Here is a 21,246-nt window from a genome sequence, read left to right on the forward strand (position 1 = left end):
TGTATAGTCTGTCTCTTTTTAAAAAAAAAAAATTATTTATTTATTTTTGGCTGCTTTGGGTCTGCGCACGGCCTTTCACTAGTTGTGGCGAGCAGGGGCTACTCTTTGTTTCGGTGCGCGGGCTTCTCATTGCGGTGGCTTCTCTTGTTGAGGAGCACGGGCTCTAGGCACGGGGCTTCCGTAGTTGTGGCTCATGGGCTCTAGAGCGCAGGCTCAGTAGTTGTGGCGCGTGGGCTTCGCTGCTCCGTGGCATGTGGGAACTTCCCGAACCAAGGCTTGAACCCTTGTCCCCTGCATTGGCAGGCAGATTCCCAAGCACTGCGCCACCAAGGAAGCCCTAGTCTGTCTCTTTTATTAGATACTGGGGATAGGAAGTTCTGTAATTCTGTTTCACCGCACTATCTTTACTTAAAAGTCTGTATGATTTTCTAAATATTTACTTTTGACATGATTAATAACACTTATGTACTCTAGAAGCTAATTCTTAATGTCAGGAGTGATTTGGAACCAATTTTTTTAATTGAAAAAAATAAAACCAACAAGTTGAAGACAGTGTCTTAAAGTACATAATTTAAAAAAAAATCAGTGACCCTAAGGCATGTGTTTTTCTTTTATTTGAATTTTGCTCTTGTATGTGGTGTTCCAACATTTTTATATAACCACAGTGAACATATAGTGACCGTATTATATTTTTGTTAATGTTAGGGCATTTTAATATTTTTATCTCATTTTTGTAATCTCATCAGATGACATATGATAATTTATTAAAGTTACTCAAATAGAGGACACTTTTTATTTTTATGCTCTTTTGTGTTCATTGAACCTTTTTGTTGTTTTTTATTACCTTTAAAATAATTTGAGGGACTTCCCTGGTGGTGCAATGGATAAGACTTCACTCTCCCTATGCAGGGGTCCCAGGTTCAATCCCTGGTCAGGGAACTAGATCCTGCATGCATGCTGCAGCTAAGAGTTCACATGCCACAACTAAGGAGCCTGCCTGCTGCGACTAAGACCCGGTGCAACCAAATAAATAAATATTCAAAAAAATAAATTTGAGAGGTTGAGATTAATGGACTAATCAATGTTATTAAATCATTATACTTCTCACCCTGGCACTAACTGTAATGTATGTTTATATTACTGGATAGAAATTCTTTTGAGATATTTGCTTAAAATGACAGCTGATATTTCAGCCCTTGATGCCAGAAGAATTTTTTTGGTGCTGTTGGATTCTTTATCTACATCCTTCCTGTAACTTTAATAATGAAAGTTTTAAAATGTATTCCAGTTTTTATAAGATCAAGTGCACTTAAGAAAACAACCAAAGTCACATTTTTATTTTTAAAGGAAATATTATTACCCAAAATGGAAAAAATAATTTGGATTGGAAATTGGAAGATGTGCTGTAGAAGTGTTATTTTTTAATACAAATTTGATAGTCTAATTTTATTATTTCTGGATTTTGCTATCATCATCCATAGCCCAAGTTAATAAAAGGGTTTACAAAAATGTTTATTTTCTTCTAACATAAAGTTATTAATTAGTGTAATCAGTATTTATTAAGAGTTCTGTAGGAATTATGAGTAACTTTTGGTTTTTACTGCATTTAATTTTTTAAGAATATGCATTCATATTATGTAATAATCCATGTAATTATCCTTATTTAGAAATGTTTAATCTGCTTTTTTGTCTCCTCAGATTTTGTCAGATTTTAAGAACAAATGCACCATATAGCTCATGGAAGAAAAAACACAAATCAAGACTTTTTTGGGTTCCAAGTTGCCAAAGTATGGAACAAAACCTGTAAGAAGTACACTGCAGCCAATGCCAAATGGAAAACCTGTTAATTTATTGGGAACTTCCAAGAGTAGCAATGCCAAAAGTTACATCAAAAATAATGGCTCTGATTGTTCATTGTCCCATTCATTTAACTGGAGAACGGCAAATAAATACCAATTTAGTGCACAAATTCCTGAAGAGCCTAACGGTGCTCAGAGTTCACAAGATAAAGAAATTGATCCTGAAAAACATGCACCTGCTCAAGGAATGTTTGATAAAAATGGGATGAAGGGAGGTTTGAAAAGTATTTCTTTACTCACATCAAAGTTAGCAAAGCCATCTACTATGTTTGTGTCATCTGCAGAAGAGTTAAACCAAAAGTCTTTGTCTGGACCGTCTAATTTGGGTAAATTCACCAAAGGCACATTATTAGGAAGGACTTCATATACTTCAGTCAGTGCTCCAAAATCGCAGTTGAATGGATTTTATGGAAACCGATCAGCTGGTAGCATACAAAGGCCTAGAGCAAACTCCTGTGCCACCAGAAGCAGTTCTGGAGAAAGCTTAGCACAATCCCTAGATAATATTAAATCTCTTGCTTGTGAAAAAATGGTTAGGTCACAGAGTTTTTCACATTCCATTCAGAATTCATTCCTTCCACCCTCATCTATAACCAGATCACATTCCTTCAATAGAGCTGCAGATCTGACAAAGCCTTATCAGAATCAACAGCTACCCATTAGAGTGCCTCTGAGGTCGAGTATGCTAACAAGAGATTCTCGGCAGTCGGAAGTACTCAATGGGAATGAACATTTAAGGTATGGATTTAATAGGCCTTATGCTGCTGGTGGAAAGAAGTTGGCTTTACCAAATGGCCCGGGTGTAACTTCCACTTTGGGTTATAGGATGGTTCATCCCTCTCTACTGAAGTCTGGCCGACCTCCATTTTCTGGGACTATCACAGTTGATGGTAATAAAAATTCACTGGCTGACACATGTATAGAGGAAGATGCTGCACTTGTGGCTAAGGACAGAGCTAAGGATAAGGACCAAGAACTAATTGAAAATGATAGTTATAGAACAGAAAATGACCAGACCATGAAGCATGATGCTAAAATTAGATACCTGAGTGATGATGTGGATGACATTTCATTGTCTTCTTTGTCATCTTCTGATAAGAATGATTTAAGTGAAGACTTCAGCGATGATTTTATAGATATAGAAGATTCCAACAGAACTAGAGTAACTCCAGAGGAAATTTCTCTCAAAGAAGAAAAGTGTGAAAATGTACCACCAAAGGATATATTTGATTCCCCCAAGGCGAATGAAAAATCCTTCAGTAAAACTGATGAGTGGATAGATATAAGTGTCTCTGGTAAATATTAATGTCCTTAATATTTTTTGTTTTCTCCTAGATAATAGAACTGAATTTATACTTAGGATTATCTTCTGGCCAGGATACTAACAATTTCATGGAAGGATGGATCTAGACAAAATTGGAATGGGGCAACATTTACCTTCCTTGTGACTTTTGTCCCTTGTTCTATTTTTCATGCTAAAACAACATCCATAAAAACATTCATTCCCATATGGTATTTTACCTTTGCTCTTCTTTGTCACACAGGCTTATTCCTGCTTGCTTCAAAATTCTTTTTTTTCCCTGCTTCCTCCAATCAGTGGCAGCCTGTTTTAAACCATCTCTTCCTTTAGGGTAGTAGATCACTACTATTTGTTAAGAGTAAAGCTGTACCAAAGGGTAAATGGACTAATATAGGTTATGTCCAATCTAATGAATTTTTTTATCCTAGGCAATTTTCATTTTTTTAAAGGAAGACTTAGATTTCTTGCTTAGTAGACTTAATAGTTAAACTTTCAGAGGAGCTTTATTTTTTTAATTGAGGAGAGTGAGAAAGCACCTGTTAAACATTTCTTCTTATACTTGGTAATCCTGGTGCTAAATACTGGAGAAAATATATCTCTGTGCCTATCTGGCCTGAAAAAGGAACAAACTGACGGTTTGGGTATAGGCATGTAGTCTGGTTGAGGGACTAGGTCATCCCTGGAGATATGCATAAACCCTTGACTGTCTGAGGGTCTTCTAGTTAGGAGTGACTGCTGGAGCAAGTTATTTCTTTATAAGGAGTCAACTCCAAGGTTAAATGATATACACAGAGTAAAGAGTTTCCTGGGAAGTGCTTAAAAATAAATATCTTAGGAAATATTCAACGAATATGAGGCTTTATGTACATTTCTAGAAATATTGCAGAAGTGAAAGATGGCTCAATGAATTTTCTTTATTGGGAAATATTTCAGTAGGTTATTTTTAAGATTTTGCATCTTGATTTTTTTATTGTTTAGATTTAGAAGATGCTAGTTATGAATACTTTTTTTGCCAACTTTTTTGCTATAATATATCAAATTATTAAAGCTTATATTTTTTGAGCCTGAGAAATAATTATATTTTTGTGAATTAATAACTTTTTTCCCTCTCTTTTATAAAATCAACTGAAGACAGGAGTGAATGTTCAAAACATGCTTCTGGAAACAACTTGATTTCACCAGATACAGATTACAGAGCTGGTTCTTCATTTGAACTCTCTCCGTCTGATAGCTCTGATGGAACGTACATGTGGGATGAAGAGGGCTTGGAGCCCATTGGAAATGTCCACCCAGTTGGGAGCTATGAGTCCTCTGAGATGAACAGCATAGTATGTATGGATTTATATACCATTTTTGAACATTTTGTTTACTTTGCTATAGAGAGACTTGCGATATTGATTGGATTTTTTAAGTTTATGAACTAATAACTTTCCTAGTTTGAGAAATGGGAATTCATATCTCTTAAGGGCCTACAAAACATCTGGTCTTAATACATAATAAAGCATATATTTGTATAATATAGCACAAGTTAAATATGTTCTCATACACACATATTCATAATATAGTTGACCCTTGAATAACATGGGTTCCAACTATGAGGGTCCACTTATATGTGGATCTTTTTCAATAGTAAAAATACTACAATCTGTGGTTGGTTGAATTTGCGGATGCGGAAATGCAGGTATGGAGGAACAGCGTATATATAGATGGCCGATTGTATATATGTATATAGAGGGCTGATTGTAAGTTAAACGTGGATTTTCGACTGTGCGGAGGGTCAGCACCTCTAACCCCATGTTGTTCAAAGGTCAGCTGTATGTAAATAAATACACACATATATATTCATATGGACACACTGTACTGTTCAGGTTAAGCTAGGCTAGTGGTTCTCAGTAGGGGAAGGCAATGTCTGGAGACATTTTTGGTTGTCACATTGAGGGATGCTGCTGGCAACTAATGGGTAGACACCGGGATACTGCTTAACATCCTGTAATGCACAGGATAGCACCCACAACAAAGAGTTATCCAGCCCAAGATGTAAATAGTGCTGCTGATGAGAAATCCTGGGCTAGGCTGTGCTGAGGTAACATTCTCAGTGCCAACTCTCAGTGACTTAACACAATAAAAGTTTATTTTTTACTCTTAAAATGTCTATTGTAGGTCTGGACAACTCTCTAGGGCAACTGTCTTCAGTGTTCTAAGCTGCTTTGATCTTGGGGCTTCACCATGGCCTTTTGAGACCCTTTGTCACTCTGGTAACAAGGATCTCACACATGCAGTTACTGCCAGAGGGTCTCACACATGCAGTTACTGCTGTGGCCTGCAGGTGGCATATGGCACTTTTACTCACAGCATACTGACCGGAAATAATCTTATGTACTGAGTGGGCAGGAAGTGTAATTTTCCTGTGTGCCTGGTAGGCAAGGGCACCAGATATGGATGAGCACTAGAGGACCTACCATATATTTATGCATGCATATTTTAAGAAAAATTGCAAGTAATGTGGATTATATGCCATGTGAGTAAAGTATAGTTGGTGTGATTAAGGTTACTCCCTGTAGTTACTGAGTATATAAAATCAATTTTCCAGTAGTTGTATGGGAAAATTGGTAGTCTTTGTGGATATACTAAATTCCAGGTAGACTTCAGGTGATGTAATTTTCACAGGTTTATTCATATAAACCTGTGACTTGGAAAAAAATAAACGTTGTTACCAGAGGCTTGTTAAATTGCACAGACATGGAGAGGACACGTACTTAATTTAGAGGCAACATCTCTTATTTCGTTAGATAAAGGAAGTTCAGAAAAGATTACAGTTTAGGGCCTTATGTGCTCTCTTACTAGGACTTTTTAAGTGAATATGATTGAAGTTGAAATGACCATTGTGTCCAGTAGATGGCAGCAGTCATCCGCCTAGTACCTGACATTTTTCAGACAGTCACTGTTTTTGTAACATAAATGATGAAATAGCCTCTGGAAGAGTTCAGTACACATCTGAATTGACCATTAGTCTCGAAGATCCATGAATTTCCTCCTTGATCATTTGGCTTGTGTATATGGGATGAGAGACCACAAAAGTGTTCATTCTGTGCTTTGGAACAGAATGGTGTCTGTGTGTTATTCTCTTCGGATCTAAGAGGAAGATAGTCTGAGAAACGATGGAGAATTGATGGTAAAAGTAGAAAAGAGTGTGTTAAGATCTACTGTGATAGTGGATTTACCATTTATGTTCTAAAATTCTATCAACTATTTGCTTTTTTCTATTTTAAATTCATTTTGTTACATGTGTACCTGTTTAGAATTATTTTCTTGGTGAATTGGACTTTCAGACATTGTTTAGTGATCCTCTCTAACCCTCATTATGTTTTTTGTCTTAAGGCCTCTTTTTTTTCAGAATTAGTATATTTTACCAGTTTTATTTATATATTTTCTATCCTTTCACTATCAGCTCTTTTGATATATAACAAATAGGTTATTATTTTTAAAAAAATACAATCTGTCTTTTGCTTTTAACTGGTGAGTTTGGTCCTTTATGTTTGCATTTATTGATATACTTGGAATTAACTCCGTTATCTTATATTTTTATTTAAATTATCTCACTTTTTCTGTTTCTTCTTTCTCCTTTTTCTAAAATAGTATATCTAACTTACCCAAAAAGAACTTTAGCCTGTTCTCATTTCCTTTGTCTCTCCATTGCCTCCTTTGTCTCACCAAAGACATTTCCTAATCTTGTTTCCTTCTCCACAAGCACCACTATGGTTGTTCTTTACAACAGTGCTCATTCCGGTCCAGGTTGAGGTTAGGAGCCTTCACTAGAACGTGAGTCAGCTGTGTCCACAACTAACAGTTTAGTTCAAATCATTGTTTAGTTCAGCTGACTTTCTCTTTGAAGAAAGCAGTGTGTTGATGCAGTCTGGTGCAAGCTCCTTATCTTGTCATAGGTCCTAACAGTTTGTAGGCGGACTACTTTGCACAGCACTTGTCTAGAATCTAGGCTATTTTTTTTTTTTTTTTTTTGCTTAAATATTGACAGTGGTTTGTTGAGGTATAATTTAAATACAATAATATGTACAAGTCTTTTGCATGTAGCATAGGGAATTTTGAAAATGTGTGTACTTGTTTAACAATCATCCACATTTATGATATAGAATATTTCCAGCGCACCAGAATATTTCTTGTGCTGTTACCCCACCCCAGGAGCAACCACTGTTCTGATTTCTACTGCTGTATCTTAGTTTTGCCTATTCCTGAATTCAATATGAGTAGAATTATAGACATGGGTTATTTATATCTGGCTTCTTCCAATAAATATTATATGCATATTTGTTAGTTGTTGTTTGCTCATTCTTCTTGTTACATAATAATCCATTGTGTGACTATATTATAAGTTATTTTATTCTGCTATTGACAGATATTTAGATTGTATCTGGTTTTGGGCTACTGCTTCTGCTGTGAAGATTTTGCAACATGTTTTTTGGTGAACATTTATGCATTTCTGTTCACAAAATATGTAGGAGAGGAATTGCTGGATTATAGGGTATACTTATGTCTATTAGCATCTAAAGCTTTAGATGCTTTCAGTTTTCCAAAGTCGTTGTATTAGTTTAAACTCTCACTAGAAGTAAATAAGCATTCCAGAAATTCCACTTTCTAGTTTATACTTTATGTTGTCTTTTTTTTTTTTTACAATTTTGCTGTTCCGGTGGGGGTATAGTAGTATTGCATTGAGATTTTTGTCCTGTGGTTTGTGGTAACTACTTGTTTGCCATTAGTATATACTCTTCTGTGAAGTGCCTTCTGTTGGGCTTTATGTATTTTTTCTTAATTGGTTTGTAAAAATCCTTTATATGTTTTGGATATAAATTTTATATATATACACACACATATACACATATGTGTATACATTTTTATATATATGGATTGCTTTTAAAACCTTTTAATAGTGTCTTTTGATGAGTAGAATTTAACAATTTAACATTTTTCCTTTATTATTAGCACTTTTTGCACTGTGAGAATTTTTTGTCTACTCTGAAGTCATGAAGGTATATTCCAATGTTTATTTTTAAAAGCTTTGTTTTTTAACCTTTCATATTAAGGTCTACAAGCCACCTGGGAATTATTTTTGTGCATGATATGAGGTAGAGGTCAAGATTAATTTTTTTTCTTTTTTTGGAAAAGTCATATTTTTCCTACTCTACTGCAGGGTTTTCTTTGTCGTAAGTCAGTAACTGTATCTATGTATTTCTTGCCTCTCTTTTAGTTCATGGGTCCCTTTGTTTATCCTTGTGTCAGTGCTACACTGCTTTAATTGTTGTAGCTTTAAAATAAGTATTGACGTCTGGTAGTGTAAGTCTTCTAGTTTTGTTCTTTTCCAAGGTTTCCCTAGTTGGCTTTTTGTAATCTATTTAAATGTTAGAATGAGTTTGTCAGTTTCTGGAAAGAACCTATAGGGATTTTGAATGGGATTGCATTGAATTTATAGATCAATTTGGGGAGAAATGACATATTTACTATAGTGAGTCTTCTACTTTATGGGTGTGGTCTGTTCCTCCATTTATTTGGGACTTTAAGAAATATTTATTGCTAACATTTTGTACTTTTCTGTAAAATTTTATACATATTTGCATTATTTTTAGATATTTGATTTGGTTGCTATAAATGGTACCACTTTAAAAATTTTATTTCCTGAGTTTTTTATATATAAAAATACTTGATTTTTATATTTTGACCTGTTTTTTCAGTGACCTTGGTAAGTCCACTTACTAATTTTGATAATTTGCCTGTGAATGTTTTTGGAATTTCTACATATACTATACAATGATACCATTTGCAAAGGCTCAACATCCCTCCTAACCCCCCCCTCCCACCCCACCCTTTATTGCACTGGTTAGAACCTCCAACACAATGTTGAATTGAAATGGTGATAGAATTTTAGGAAAATTTTAATAGCTCACCATTAATATTTGTGTGTGTGTGTGGGGGGGGGTTGTAGATAGTTTTCATCAGATTAAAGAAGTTCCCTTTTACTTTATTTGCTGAATTTTTTTTGTAAGTGAATGTTAATTTTTTTATCCAACACTTTCTCTACATTTATTGAAACGATTAAATTCTTATTATTATTTATGTTAGTGTGGTAGATTGCATTTCTTTTTTTTTTTTTTTTTTTGGGGGGGCGCCATGCTGTGCTGCTTGCAGGATCTTAGTTTCCCCACCAGGGACTGAACCCGTGCCCCCTGCAGTGGAAGTGTGGAGTCCTAACCACTGGACTTACAGGGAATTCCCTAGATTGTATTTATTGATTTTCAAATATTAAACCACTGTTCCATCCCTGGAATAGATTTACTTGGCACTTGAGTGTGATGTACTATCCTCTTATAATAAATGTTGTTGATTTCCTAATATTGAATATGTATTTATGTTCATTTTTTTTTGCATTTATGTTCATGAGCAAGATTGCTTTGTAATTTTCCTCTTTTTTTGTGGGGGAGGGGGTATTCTTGTGGTGTTCTGGTATCAGGTTTATGTTGGCTTTATAAATGGGTTGAAAAGTTGTTACTTTTTTTTTTCCCCTTTGAAGAGTTTATATACAATTCATGTGGCTTCTTCCTTAAATGCTTAAAAGAATTCACCAATGAAACCTTTTGGACCTGGTGTTTTCTTTGTGAAAAGAATTTTAAGAACAGATTTAATTTTTAAAATAGATGTTGGCCCATTAAGGTTTATATATATATTTCTTCTTGTGTTGGTTTTGAGAACTTGTCCATTTCATCTAAGATGTCATTTGTTGGTGAAGGTTGTTCAGGATTATCTTATATTTTTTTAAACATCCTTATGGTCTTGTAGTGATGTTCACTTTTTCATTCCTGATTACTGATTCCTGCTAATTCATTCATTAGCACCCTAGTAGCAAATATAAAAATGAGTTTCTTCTAATGTGTCTTACTTTAAAACAATGAATTCTAAACCATGTTGTATAGGCCATCTTTTTTTTAAACCTTTATTGCATTTATGTAGCTGTGGATAATACATGATATTGTTTTGTATGTCTGTTTTACAACTTATATAAGTGATACATGATGTTCTGTGATTTTTTTTTTTACTCAAGTTTTATGTCTTTGCGGTACGTGTGTATTTACATTATAGGTCTATTTCATTTATTTTTACTACTGTATAATATCATTTAAATATACCATTTTTTTGCTCTTCGTTCCTCTGCTAACGGACATGCAAGTTATTCCTCACTAATAATATCAAGACAGTGCAGCAGTGAACATTCTTACTCATGTTTCTTTGATCATATACATCAGGATTTCTCTAGGATATAAACCTAGGGATAGCATTACTGGATCAGAGGATCTGTGGATATTCAGCTTTACCAGAGATGCTGCCAAATATCTTCCTAAAATGGTTCTACTAATTTATACTTTGCAGCAGTGAATGAAAATTTCTTTTGCTCCTCATCTTAGCTCACTTGCTATTTGACATTAAAATTTTAGCCAGTCTGTTGAGTATGAAATGATACTCATTTTAATTTGCATCTACGTCACTATTAATTTTATAATTTTTTAATATATTTACTGGTTGTTTGGTTTCCTTTTCTGTGTATTACTTATTTACTGATTTTTCTACTGAGTTGTTTGTCTTTTTCTTATTGATAAGAAAAAGTTTCTTGTGTGGTCTGAATTTAATTCTTGTTAAATGTGTCACAAATATCCTCTCTGAGCCATTGGCTTCTAACTTTTTTTGTTGTGTTTACCATGTATAGTTTTAAATTTTCATGTAATTAAATTTAGTAATGTTTTTCTTTATGGTTTTTACTGTGTGTGTGTGTGTGTGTGTGTGTGTGTGTGTGTGTGTGTGTGTAATAAAGACAAGAGCCAGGGCTCTGAGACAAGCTAGATTAAAAATCCCATCACTGTCATGTACTAGTTGTATATCTTTGGATTCTCTGTTCCTTTTTTTTTATGTTTAATAAAATGGAGATAATAACAGTACATATCTACAGGGCTGATATTAGGAAGTACATGCCTGAATGTTTTAACAGCCCATGTGATAATGGTTGTTGAGTATTTTGAGTATCATCTTGGACTACCCCCTGGAATTTCTGTGAACCTTAAGTAAGGTCATACATATAAAATACTTAATGCCAGGGAAATAGCAAGAGCTCAACAAATGTTAGCCATTTATTATTTTTCTGTTGTCTTCATTTTTTTACATTTAAGACTTTAATCCATATGAAGTTGGTATGAGGCATAATAATTTACCCTCAGTAATATTCTTTCATAATATACTTGCTGTGCAAAAAAGACAACATAGCAGGCCTGAGATTGCCTATCCTTAGCTGGCCCTTTGCTGGTAAAAAGTTCCCTTACTGTGATACAAAACTTTCCCTAAGTGATAAAGAGTGGTTCACTGTGCCTCAACTGTGCATGTGGTTTATGCTGTGTACCTGCTTTCCTTCTGAGGTTCTGGAGTTTTGGTATGTCCTAGGCAGAGGGTGCCCATGTCACCAGCCCTCAATAAAAACAACTGAATTTCTCAGGAACGTCTGTAATAGACAACACTTTTACGTGTTGTTACAACTTGTTGCTGGAGGAATTAAGCATACACTGCGATTCCACTGGGAGAGGACTCTTGGAAGCTTATACTTCGTTTCTTCAACTTCGTCCCATGTGCCTTTTCCTTTTTTTATTTTGTTTCGTGTCCTTGTGCTGGAACAAATCTTAGGTGTGAATATCTATGACTGCTGAGTCCTGTGAGTCCTTCTTGTGAACCATCTAACCTGGGGGTGGTCTTGAGGACTCTGACATAGGTACTGATTCGAAGTTATCTTTGTTCGCTTCAGTAAGTATATTTTTAATTTATCATCTTTTATATTTTTATAATAATCCTTTGAAGTAGCTATGGACCACTTACTAACTCTTGCTTCAGATTTGGATGAGTTTAGATGCGTTGAGTAAACTGATATTGATAGGTTGGGAACTAGCTTGCTGACTGTTGTACTCTCAGGCTGGTATTCTTGTTTTTCAGCCGTATATCTGCTCAGGATAACTGAGCATTTTAAAACTCAGGAAACTTTTAGTCGACATTTAACTTTTTTGAACATGAAATACAGCATTTTTTTTGTTAGTAAATATTGTCCAAATCATATTGTATGTGAACAATTAGAGGCAAAAACATTTTCCACTGTTGTACAGCGAATCACAACACTCTTTGCTGTGGTGCTGTGACCAATATAAGAGCTCTCATTGCAGAGGAATTGAATTACAATGTCACAATGACTGATTTCCTAACACTGATATATTTAGGGATTGATAATTTTAAATCATCACATGGAGTGCTTTTATTTTTGGAAGGATTTTTATGGAAGGCTAAAGAAGTGGTTGAACCAGATTTTCCCTGAAAGTGTCTAGCTTTATTTTTCTATTTTATCAGCCTTGACTTATGTTCACATAGTAGGCAGGTTTAACCTTATCATTTAAATAGAACCTTTTTTACTTTGAAATGTAGATTCAAATTCTTGCTTGAATGCTTTTGACACATCAGTAAGTAGTTATGCCTCATGATGCTAACACATTTTATTACACGTTTTTTCTACCTGTGTTTTACTAAGGGAACAGCTGGCTAGATTTGGGTTTCTACCTTCGTGGCTGATGTTGCTAGACTTTATTGAGACTTAATTGTATGCTGAATATCATAATATTCTTAGCAGTAATTTATGTGGGAATAGGACTCCTGTAGGTTTTTTTGCACTGAATTTTGGAATTTCCTGTAGTCTAGAAATGTAGCAGAGGAATACTAGAAGATCAAATTTGGTTTTTATTTTTCATATTTAGTTTTATTTGGCTTTAATTTCTGTTTCCTGTTTCTTTGGGGTATATTAACAGGGACCAGCAAGTTACAGCCTTGAGGCTGCCCACCCATTTTTGTAAGTAAATTTACATATATGTAAAGTTTAATTTACATGTAGTCTGTGGCTGCTTTCATGCTATGGTGGCAGTATTGAGTAGTTACAACAGAGACTATTGCACACAAACCTAAATATTTACTATCTGGGCTTTGAGAAGACGTTTGCTGACCCCTACATTAGAACACTGCCGATAATTTTAAAGATTCAGAAATTAACTTTTTAAAACAAATAAAAATCTATGGAAAATTTTTAGGCATTTAGTTTTCTCTTTGTTGTCATTGCTCTGCCGTTCTTCCTCTGACCCCCAGTGGAAGGTATCCATCAATCCATTTAACATATTTGAGTGACCATCATGTGCAGAGCACTGAGGATACAGTGATCAAGACAGCTGTAGGATCTGTTTTCGTGCTTATATTCTGTTAAGGCACATGTAGTTGAAATATTTAGCTAACTCATTAATTATCTTCAATCGATATGTGGAGAAAGTGCTACGAAGGAGAATTACAAAGTGTGAAAATGTATTATTGGAAAACCTGGTCTGGTGTGAGTGTAAGGTAAGGCTTTTTCAGGAAATGATGTTTAGGCTTAGTTGGCCCAGGGATACAGTAGGTAAAAAGGGTATATGTAATTGGAAGAATGTCAGGTGTTTTAGTAAACAGCATATGGAAATGCCTTGAAGTAAGAAGGGATCATGGAGTGTTTGGGGAAATACGAGAAGGCCAGTATGGCCTGAGCCCTGACACAGAGGGGAGGAGTGGCAGGAGAGAGGAGGCTATTAGTATAGAGCTTTTATGGAGCACAAAGGGTTTGAATCTTTATCCTAAAAACTGAAGGGGAGCTGTTGGAGGATTTTAAGCTGGAAAGGGACACAATTGGATTCACATTTTAAAAACGCTCTGTATAAAGATTGAATTAGGGGGCTTCCCTGGTGGCACAGTGGTTAAGAATCCGTCTGCCAATGCAGGGGACACGGGTTCGAGCCCTGGTCTGGGAAGGTCCCACATGCCATGAAGCACCTGGGCCCGTGTGCCACAGCTGCTGGGCCTGTGCTCTGGAGCCTGCAGGCCACAACTGCTGAGGCCTGTGCACCTGGAGCCCGTGCTCCACAACAGGAGAGGCCACTGCAATGGGAGGCCCGCGCACCGCAACAAAGAGTAGCCACGACTAGAGAGAGCCCGCGCACAGCCAAAAATATAAATAAATAAATTTTTTAAAAAAAAGACTGAGTTAGAAGAGAGAGAGAAAATATGCTGGAAGCTGTCATTCAAGTGAGGGGTGGTAGTGGCTTGGGCTAAAGTGACGGCAGAGTGCAGATGTAGTGGGGTCAGCAATTTTGAAAACGGGTTTAGAGAGTACAGCTGATGAAATTCAGTTACTCATTGATGGTAGGGGAGAAAAGTGTCACCTCCTCCCATTTAAAAGTTATGATTAGTACTGTTGCTCTCATTCATTCTGCCAGAATCATCCTAAATTGTCAGTTTGACTTGTTATTTTCCTGATGATTTTCCCATTCCTTATAATGTCAAATGTAAACTCCTTGACTGGCTCTCCGTGGTCTGTTCTCACTTTATACAGGTCTGTCTAGTTGCTTTTAATCTCTAGTTCCTACTACATGTCTTGAATATAGTTGATATTTCTCTCTCTCATCACTCTTTTAGGTTTCTGGCAGTAAATAAAGACTCAATATATACTTGTTGAAATGGGTGCCACGATGACATGCCATTTAATTCAAAATAAATGGAAACCCTTAAACTACATATAATGTTTAATATTATCAGTATTTTTCCATACACATTGTGACATAACCTGTTTACAAAGTAAGTTTCTAAGGTACCACGTGTCATAATAGCAAGTTGCAAGTAACTGAAAATGTGACATTAGCATAGGTGTGATAGTGGAGGGACAGCTTACAGAAAGTTGAGACCGTCCTAATATAGGTAAATGAAAATCTCAAACTGACATTAATATTTTCAGTATGCTCTGGTACAGAATACAGAACTTGAATGCATAGAAGGGATATAATCCAACTCATTTAACTATTTTACAGATAAGGGGACGGAATGAGAGGAGGAAACTAAATTTTTCTTAATTTCCTTTTTCTTAGCTAGACTAGTGAATCTCCCATGTCCATTTAATTACTAGCATAGCTTCTTTTTTGGCCTGTTAATGTAACTTTTAAGTTTAAAAACAAAGTTTAAATTTATCACAGATGGTTGTTGTGACCCTTTAAACATAATGTTTTTTTCACTCTATATCGTTTCTTGTAGATTAAATCTGTTTAATATGAAGTTCAATTCAGTAATTATTTATTGAGCTTCTGCTACGTCTCAGGCACACTGTTAAGTGCTGAAATTACTGAATATGCATAAGGCAGTCTTTGTCCTTTATGAATTCAAAATCTAGTATGATAGGCAAATATAAATAGATAATCATAGTATAATTTTTAAGTGATATCATGCATGCTGTGTTAGCATGTGCATGATATACTAAGAGGAAGCGACATCTGAGTTGAGTTTTGAAAAATGGATACAAAGTTGACCAACTGGTCAAGGAAAAGGGAGGGTAAGCATTTTAGGTCTAAAGAATAGCATGTACAATGACCTGGAGGGATCACAAAATCGTGATGTATGAGAGGAATATCTGCACACTAATAGTATAAAGTGTGAAGTAGAGAGTAATTAGAGATGAAGCTGTGGAATTAAAGTGGAAAGGAAGAAAAATCTTGTATCTCAAATCAGAAAGACAAGTGATGTTTACAAATCAGATTTTAGAATAGACAGATATAATTTAAATATTATATCAATATCTGTATTTCAGATCTTTATACACACTTCCTGTCTATGTACTGGGACCATGAGTAGAGTATTTTTTTTCTGAGCATTTTTTCTTTTTTCATAAACATGGAATTATTGGACTGTCTAAACTGCTTCTGGGTCAAAGCCTGTGTTTCAGAGAAAAAGTTAGTGAATTTAAAAGTCGTTTGTCTTATGGTTACCAAGGGAGAAAAGGCAGGGGAGGGGTAAATTGTGAGATTGGGATTGACATATGTACACTACTATATGTAAAATAACTAATAAAAACCTACCGTATAGCACAGGGAACTCTACTCAGTATTCTGTAATAACCTATATGGGAAACGAATCTAAAAGAGTGGAGGCTTCCCTGGTGGCACAGTGGTTGAGAGTCCGCCTGCCAATGCAGGGGATGCGGGTTCGTGCCTCGGTCCGGGAAGATCCCACGTGCTGTGGAGCGTCTGGGCCTGTGAGCCATGGCCACTGGGCCTGCACGTCCGGAGCCTGTGCTCCGCAGCGGGAGAGGCAACAGCAGTGAGAGGCCCGCATACCGAAAAAAAAAAAAAAAAGAGTGGATATATGTATATGTATAACGGATTCACTTTTCTGTACAGCAGAAACTAACACAACATTATAAATCAACTATACTCCAATAAAAATGAATTTAAAAAATAAAAGTAGTTTGTTGAAAAAAAAAAAAGAGTAATTAGTTCACTACCAAGTCCTTTTACCTAGCATAGGACCTGGCATAGAGTAGATGCATAGTTAGTAATATTTATGAAGAAAATACTGAATTCTGTGAGTTGGATCAGATAGATGTTATAAACTAGTTATGGTTAGTGAGGACATTGAGGCTGAGGAGTTAAATGCCTTTTATGAATTTTAGGAGTTGTTGAAGTTGCTGTTCTAACCTCAATGATTAGTCACTTTAGAACTGTTAATTTGTAGCCCCATAGGAAACACCTTTATCAGTTAAAGTAAGGTGTTTATATAGAATTCCTTTGCCTTTAGTCTTGCAGACTTCATTCATTTCCACAGTTACTTGGACAGTGCTTTATTCCCCTCACCTCCTTCAGTGAGGTTGTTTCATAAACTTAAAAAAAATATGCATGCATTAAGATTTACTCTTTGTGCTATAAAGATCATTGTATTTTGACAAATGCTTAATGTCTTGTATCATAAAGAATAGTTTCACCATCCATAAAATGTCCCCTATATTTTATGTGTTTATCCCTCCCTGCAGTGAACCCCTTGCAAACACTAATGTATAGACCATCTCTATAATTTTGTCTTTTTTTTTTTTTTTTTTGCGGTACGCGGGCCTCACTGCTGTGGCCTCTCCCATTGCGGAGCACAGGCTCCGGACGCGCAGGCTCAGCCGCCATGGCTCACGGGCCCAGCCGCTCCGCGGCACGTGGGATCTTCCCGGACCGGGGCACGAACCCGTGTCCCCTGCATCGGCAGGCGGACTCTCAACCATTGCGCCACCAGGGAAGCCCTAATTTTGTCTTTTTAAGAATGTCATATAATTGAAATCATACAGCACATAGCTTTTTCATATTGGTTTCTTTCATTTAGCAATATGAATTTAAGATACATCCGGGTCTTTCCGTGGCTTGCTACCTCATTTCTTTTTATTGATGAATAATATTGCATTGTACCACAGTTTGTTTATCCATTCAGCTATCAAAGGACATGTTGGTTCCTTCATTTTTGGCCATTATGAATAAAGATGCTATAAATATTCACATGCAGGTATTTATGTGGACAGGTGTTTTCAACTCATTTGGGAAAATACCAAAGAGTGCAAATGCTCAATCACGTGGTGAGACTGTTTAGCCTTATAAGAAACTGCCAAACTGTTTTGCAAAGTAGCTGTACCATTTTGCATTTCCACTGGCAGTGACTGAGAGTTCTAGGTCCTCTGTGTCCTTACCAGCAATTGGTATTGTCAGTGCTTTGTGTTTTAGGCATTCTAATAGGTGTATAGTGGTATCCTGTTATTGTTTTAAATTTACAATTCCCTAATGACAAATGATGTTGAGCATCTTTTCATATGCTTGTCATTTGTATATCTTTAAGTGTCAGTTTGGATCTTTTGCCCATTTTAAAATTCATTTCTTACTGTTGAGTTTTAAGAGTTCTTTGTATATTTTGGATATGTCTTTTATCAGATACATATTTTGCATGTGTTTCCCAGCCTGTGCCTTGTCTTTTCATTCTCTTAAAAGTGTCCTTCACATATATACACTACCAAATGTAAAATAGATAGCTAGTGGGAAGCAGCCACATAGCACAGGGAGATCAGCTTGGTGCTTTGTGTCCACCTAGAGGGGTGGGATAGGGAGGGTGGGAGGGAGACGCAAGAGGGAGGTGATATGGGGTTATATGTATATGTATAGCTGATTCACTTTGTTATAGAGCAGAAACTAACACACCATTGTAAAGCAATTATACTTCAATAAAGATGTTAAGAGAAAAGTGTCCTTTACAGACCAAACATTTAAATAAATTCCAACTTAATTTTTTCTTTCACAGATCAAGGTGATATAGTTTTTCTACTTTGTTTTTCTACTTCAAGAAGTTTTATAGTATTGTATTTTACATTTTGGTCTGTGATCCATATTTAGTTAATTTTTGTGTAACACCTATGTTTGAGTTAATTTTTTTGCATAAACTTTTGTCTAAGAATTCCAGCACTATTTGTTGAGAAGGCTATCCTTTCTGCATTAATTTGCTGTTGCTCTTTTGTCAGAATGAGTTGAGTGTATTTGTGTGGGTCTACTTTTGAGCTCTCCGTTCTTTTTTGTTGATCTACACGTCTGTTCTTTTGCCAGTCATATTCTGTCTTGATTACTGTCTTGTTATGTCTTATAGTAAGTCTTGTGTTGTATAACGAAGAATTCAGCTGGCTTTTGTTCCTAGTTCCTGCGTGGGAGCCTCTACATCTTTGGAATTTCCCAAGTGATAGGAGTGTTTTTGTTCACTGTGGGCCCTAATAGTTTATGCTAACAGGGCGGCTCAGGGTCAGGGTAGGCCATGCAAGAAAAACCAAACATGTGATTAGAGGGCTGGGGTGTTGAGCCCTCTGCTATTAGTCTGATCTCTGGGGAGCAGGGGAAGTGGGCTGGACATTGAGTTCAGTCATGTGGCCAATGATTCAACCATGCATGCTTTTGTAATGAAACTACAGTAAAAACTCTGGACACTGAATCTCAAGTGAACATCCCTAGTTAACCATACTCTCTGCATATGTTGCTCATCCGTGTGCCAAGGAGGTGACCTGTTCTGACTCCATGGGGAGAGAACACAGAGGCTTTGCATTTGGGACCATCCTAAGCTTTGCCCTCTGTGTTTCTTCTTTTGGTTTGTCCTGATTTATACCATTTTTGGCTATAATACAACTTATCATAAAGTATATTGCTTTCCTGAGTTCTGTGAGTTTTTCTAGTGAATAACCTGAGGGAGTCATGGGAACCTCTGCATTTTTAGGCAGTTAGTAGGACATACAGGGCCTGGGAACCCCTGAACTTTTTTGGCCAGTGATGTCTGAATTAATGTCAGTCTTGTGGAAGACTGTGCCCTTAACCTGTGAAGTTTGTCCTAACTCTGGATCATTAGTGTCAAAAGTCCTTGTAGTTGGTGTCAGAAAAAGTGGAATATGCTAGATAACCCTGCCTCACTGAAGCATGTGGGAAGAGAAAGGATGAAAGGACTGGGGATGAAGAAATTTTGATTCTTGGATGGCTGTCTAGTCGCTCATGATATGAAACTGCAGCTGTGCTATGATCCATTACTAAAGGCAAAAGTTGTGGAATAGAATTTAGAAACGGTGGGAGACACAATCCCCAATGAGGTGGCTCACTGGTTATAGAAGGAAATGCAGAATAATAAGAAGCAAACTAAATATATAATGTGTTGGCTACTGTTACTTGTAATAGCTAAAGTGAAAGTAATTTAGAGTGCTGGGGCTGATCCTGATGCTGGGCCAAGCTTAGATTTCTGTCAGTCTGATCTACCACCAGTAGCTTTAAAGCCACCCCTAATGGGAGAGATTATTCTAGGACAAAAGGCAGTACTGTTATGAACTCTGGTTACCAGGAAGGTGGTCCAGTTAGGGAGAGGGAAAACCCAAGAAACTACTGAAACCAGGGGTTATAGTGCCAAGGAGTAGTCTTATTTTGTGGATCTGTGTCATCAACTTCCTGAAGAACTTTTAGTAAAATGGATTGCGAGAGTGACTAATTTAGGGGTAGTATCTTTGGTGTGTTTTTTTTTTTTTTTTTTTTTTTTTTTTTGCGGTATGCTGGCCTCTCACTGTTGTGGCCTCTCCGTTGCGGAGCACAGGCTCCGGACGCGCAGGCCCAGCGCCACCAGGGAAGCCCGTATCTTTGGTTTTGAATGCTACAGAGTGGAAGAGAATATTGGGTTGACATAGGACCCACAGCTCACTGTAGAACAATCACAGATGGCTGTCCATAGTAGGTTACCTGAGGGAGTGGGTAGCCTGGTGGACTGGATAAAACTTGCTGTAAAGTCTGTTTATCTGAGAAGAGAGACTGTGTTTCTTCTATAAATGCCAAGTGGAACACCACAGATGAAGAGTATGTGCACTTCATAGCAAGCCATGCTGGACTGACTTGATGATTGTCCTATAAAGGTTATTTATCTACTGAATATGCCCCATAACCAGGTCATGGGTAATTCTTGTGATTAAGAGAGCCCCTTTTACATGGGCACCTCATGAAACAATACTGTTGTAAAACCAAGCAGCTGAGAAACGATATTAGATTTGTTGTCTCAGTTTTCCCTTATTGATGTTAAAGATGAAAAAAAAAGTCATTAACAAGAAAAGGGAGGAAAACAGAAGGGGAGAGCCAAGGGATTTGTCCCATCAGGGGTCGATGTTTATGAGAAATCTAGTGAATATATTGGACATTGATGAAGTTAAGACAAAGGTGTTAATGCAGCAGTGTTGAAGATTGAGCGTACCAATGGGAGCTAATGCTGGTTCTACAACTTTAAAGGGGCCTCAACAATACCACTCTATTTATCCCAGTTTGGAGGAATTTTAAAAGCTTAAAGGCAAAGGTAGATTTGAGAAACCTGACCTGGAATCACCTGGGACCGTGGTCTGGTAGATTAGTCAAAATGAAGATTGACAGAAGGGATAGGGTCCCTTGGATCTTAACTCTTCCCCTCTGGGGACCTAAAGCCTTATGTATGTGAGTGGGTAAAATGGTCACCAGGTGTAGAAGAGACCTTTCTGGGACTCCTTGACACAGACCCCCATGTACTTTGGTATCAAAACATGTTGATGAACATGTCTTAACTGGGGCCACTTTTAGACTGAGAGAAAATAGTAATGCATTGGTTGATGGGATT

At 36.6% G+C, this 21,246-nt stretch overlaps 1 protein-coding gene across 10 annotated transcripts in view; it reads left to right on the forward strand.

Annotated features, from left to right (window-relative positions):
- Positions 1 to 21,246, forward strand: part of CCSER2 (coiled-coil serine rich protein 2) — a 155,201-nt gene that overhangs the window by 35,986 nt on the left and 97,969 nt on the right. For 9 of the 10 annotated variants that reach the window (XM_007104043.4, XM_028481602.2, XM_028481603.2 and 6 more), the window contains 2 exons: positions 1,699 to 3,154; positions 4,291 to 4,487. In XM_007104043.4, coding sequence (XP_007104105.1) covers positions 1,738 to 3,154; positions 4,291 to 4,487 — 1,614 coding nt within the window. In that variant the 5' untranslated portion in view covers positions 1,699 to 1,737. Of the gene's footprint in view, positions 1 to 1,698; positions 3,155 to 4,290; positions 4,488 to 6,312; positions 6,332 to 21,246 lie in introns of those variants that run through there. The other variant, XM_007104047.4, reaches the window with a different exon arrangement.

The sequence above is a fragment of the Physeter macrocephalus genome, chromosome 20, assembly GCF_002837175.3.
Source record: "Physeter macrocephalus isolate SW-GA chromosome 20, ASM283717v5, whole genome shotgun sequence".
Classification (NCBI taxonomy): domain Eukaryota; kingdom Metazoa; phylum Chordata; class Mammalia; order Artiodactyla; family Physeteridae; genus Physeter; species Physeter macrocephalus.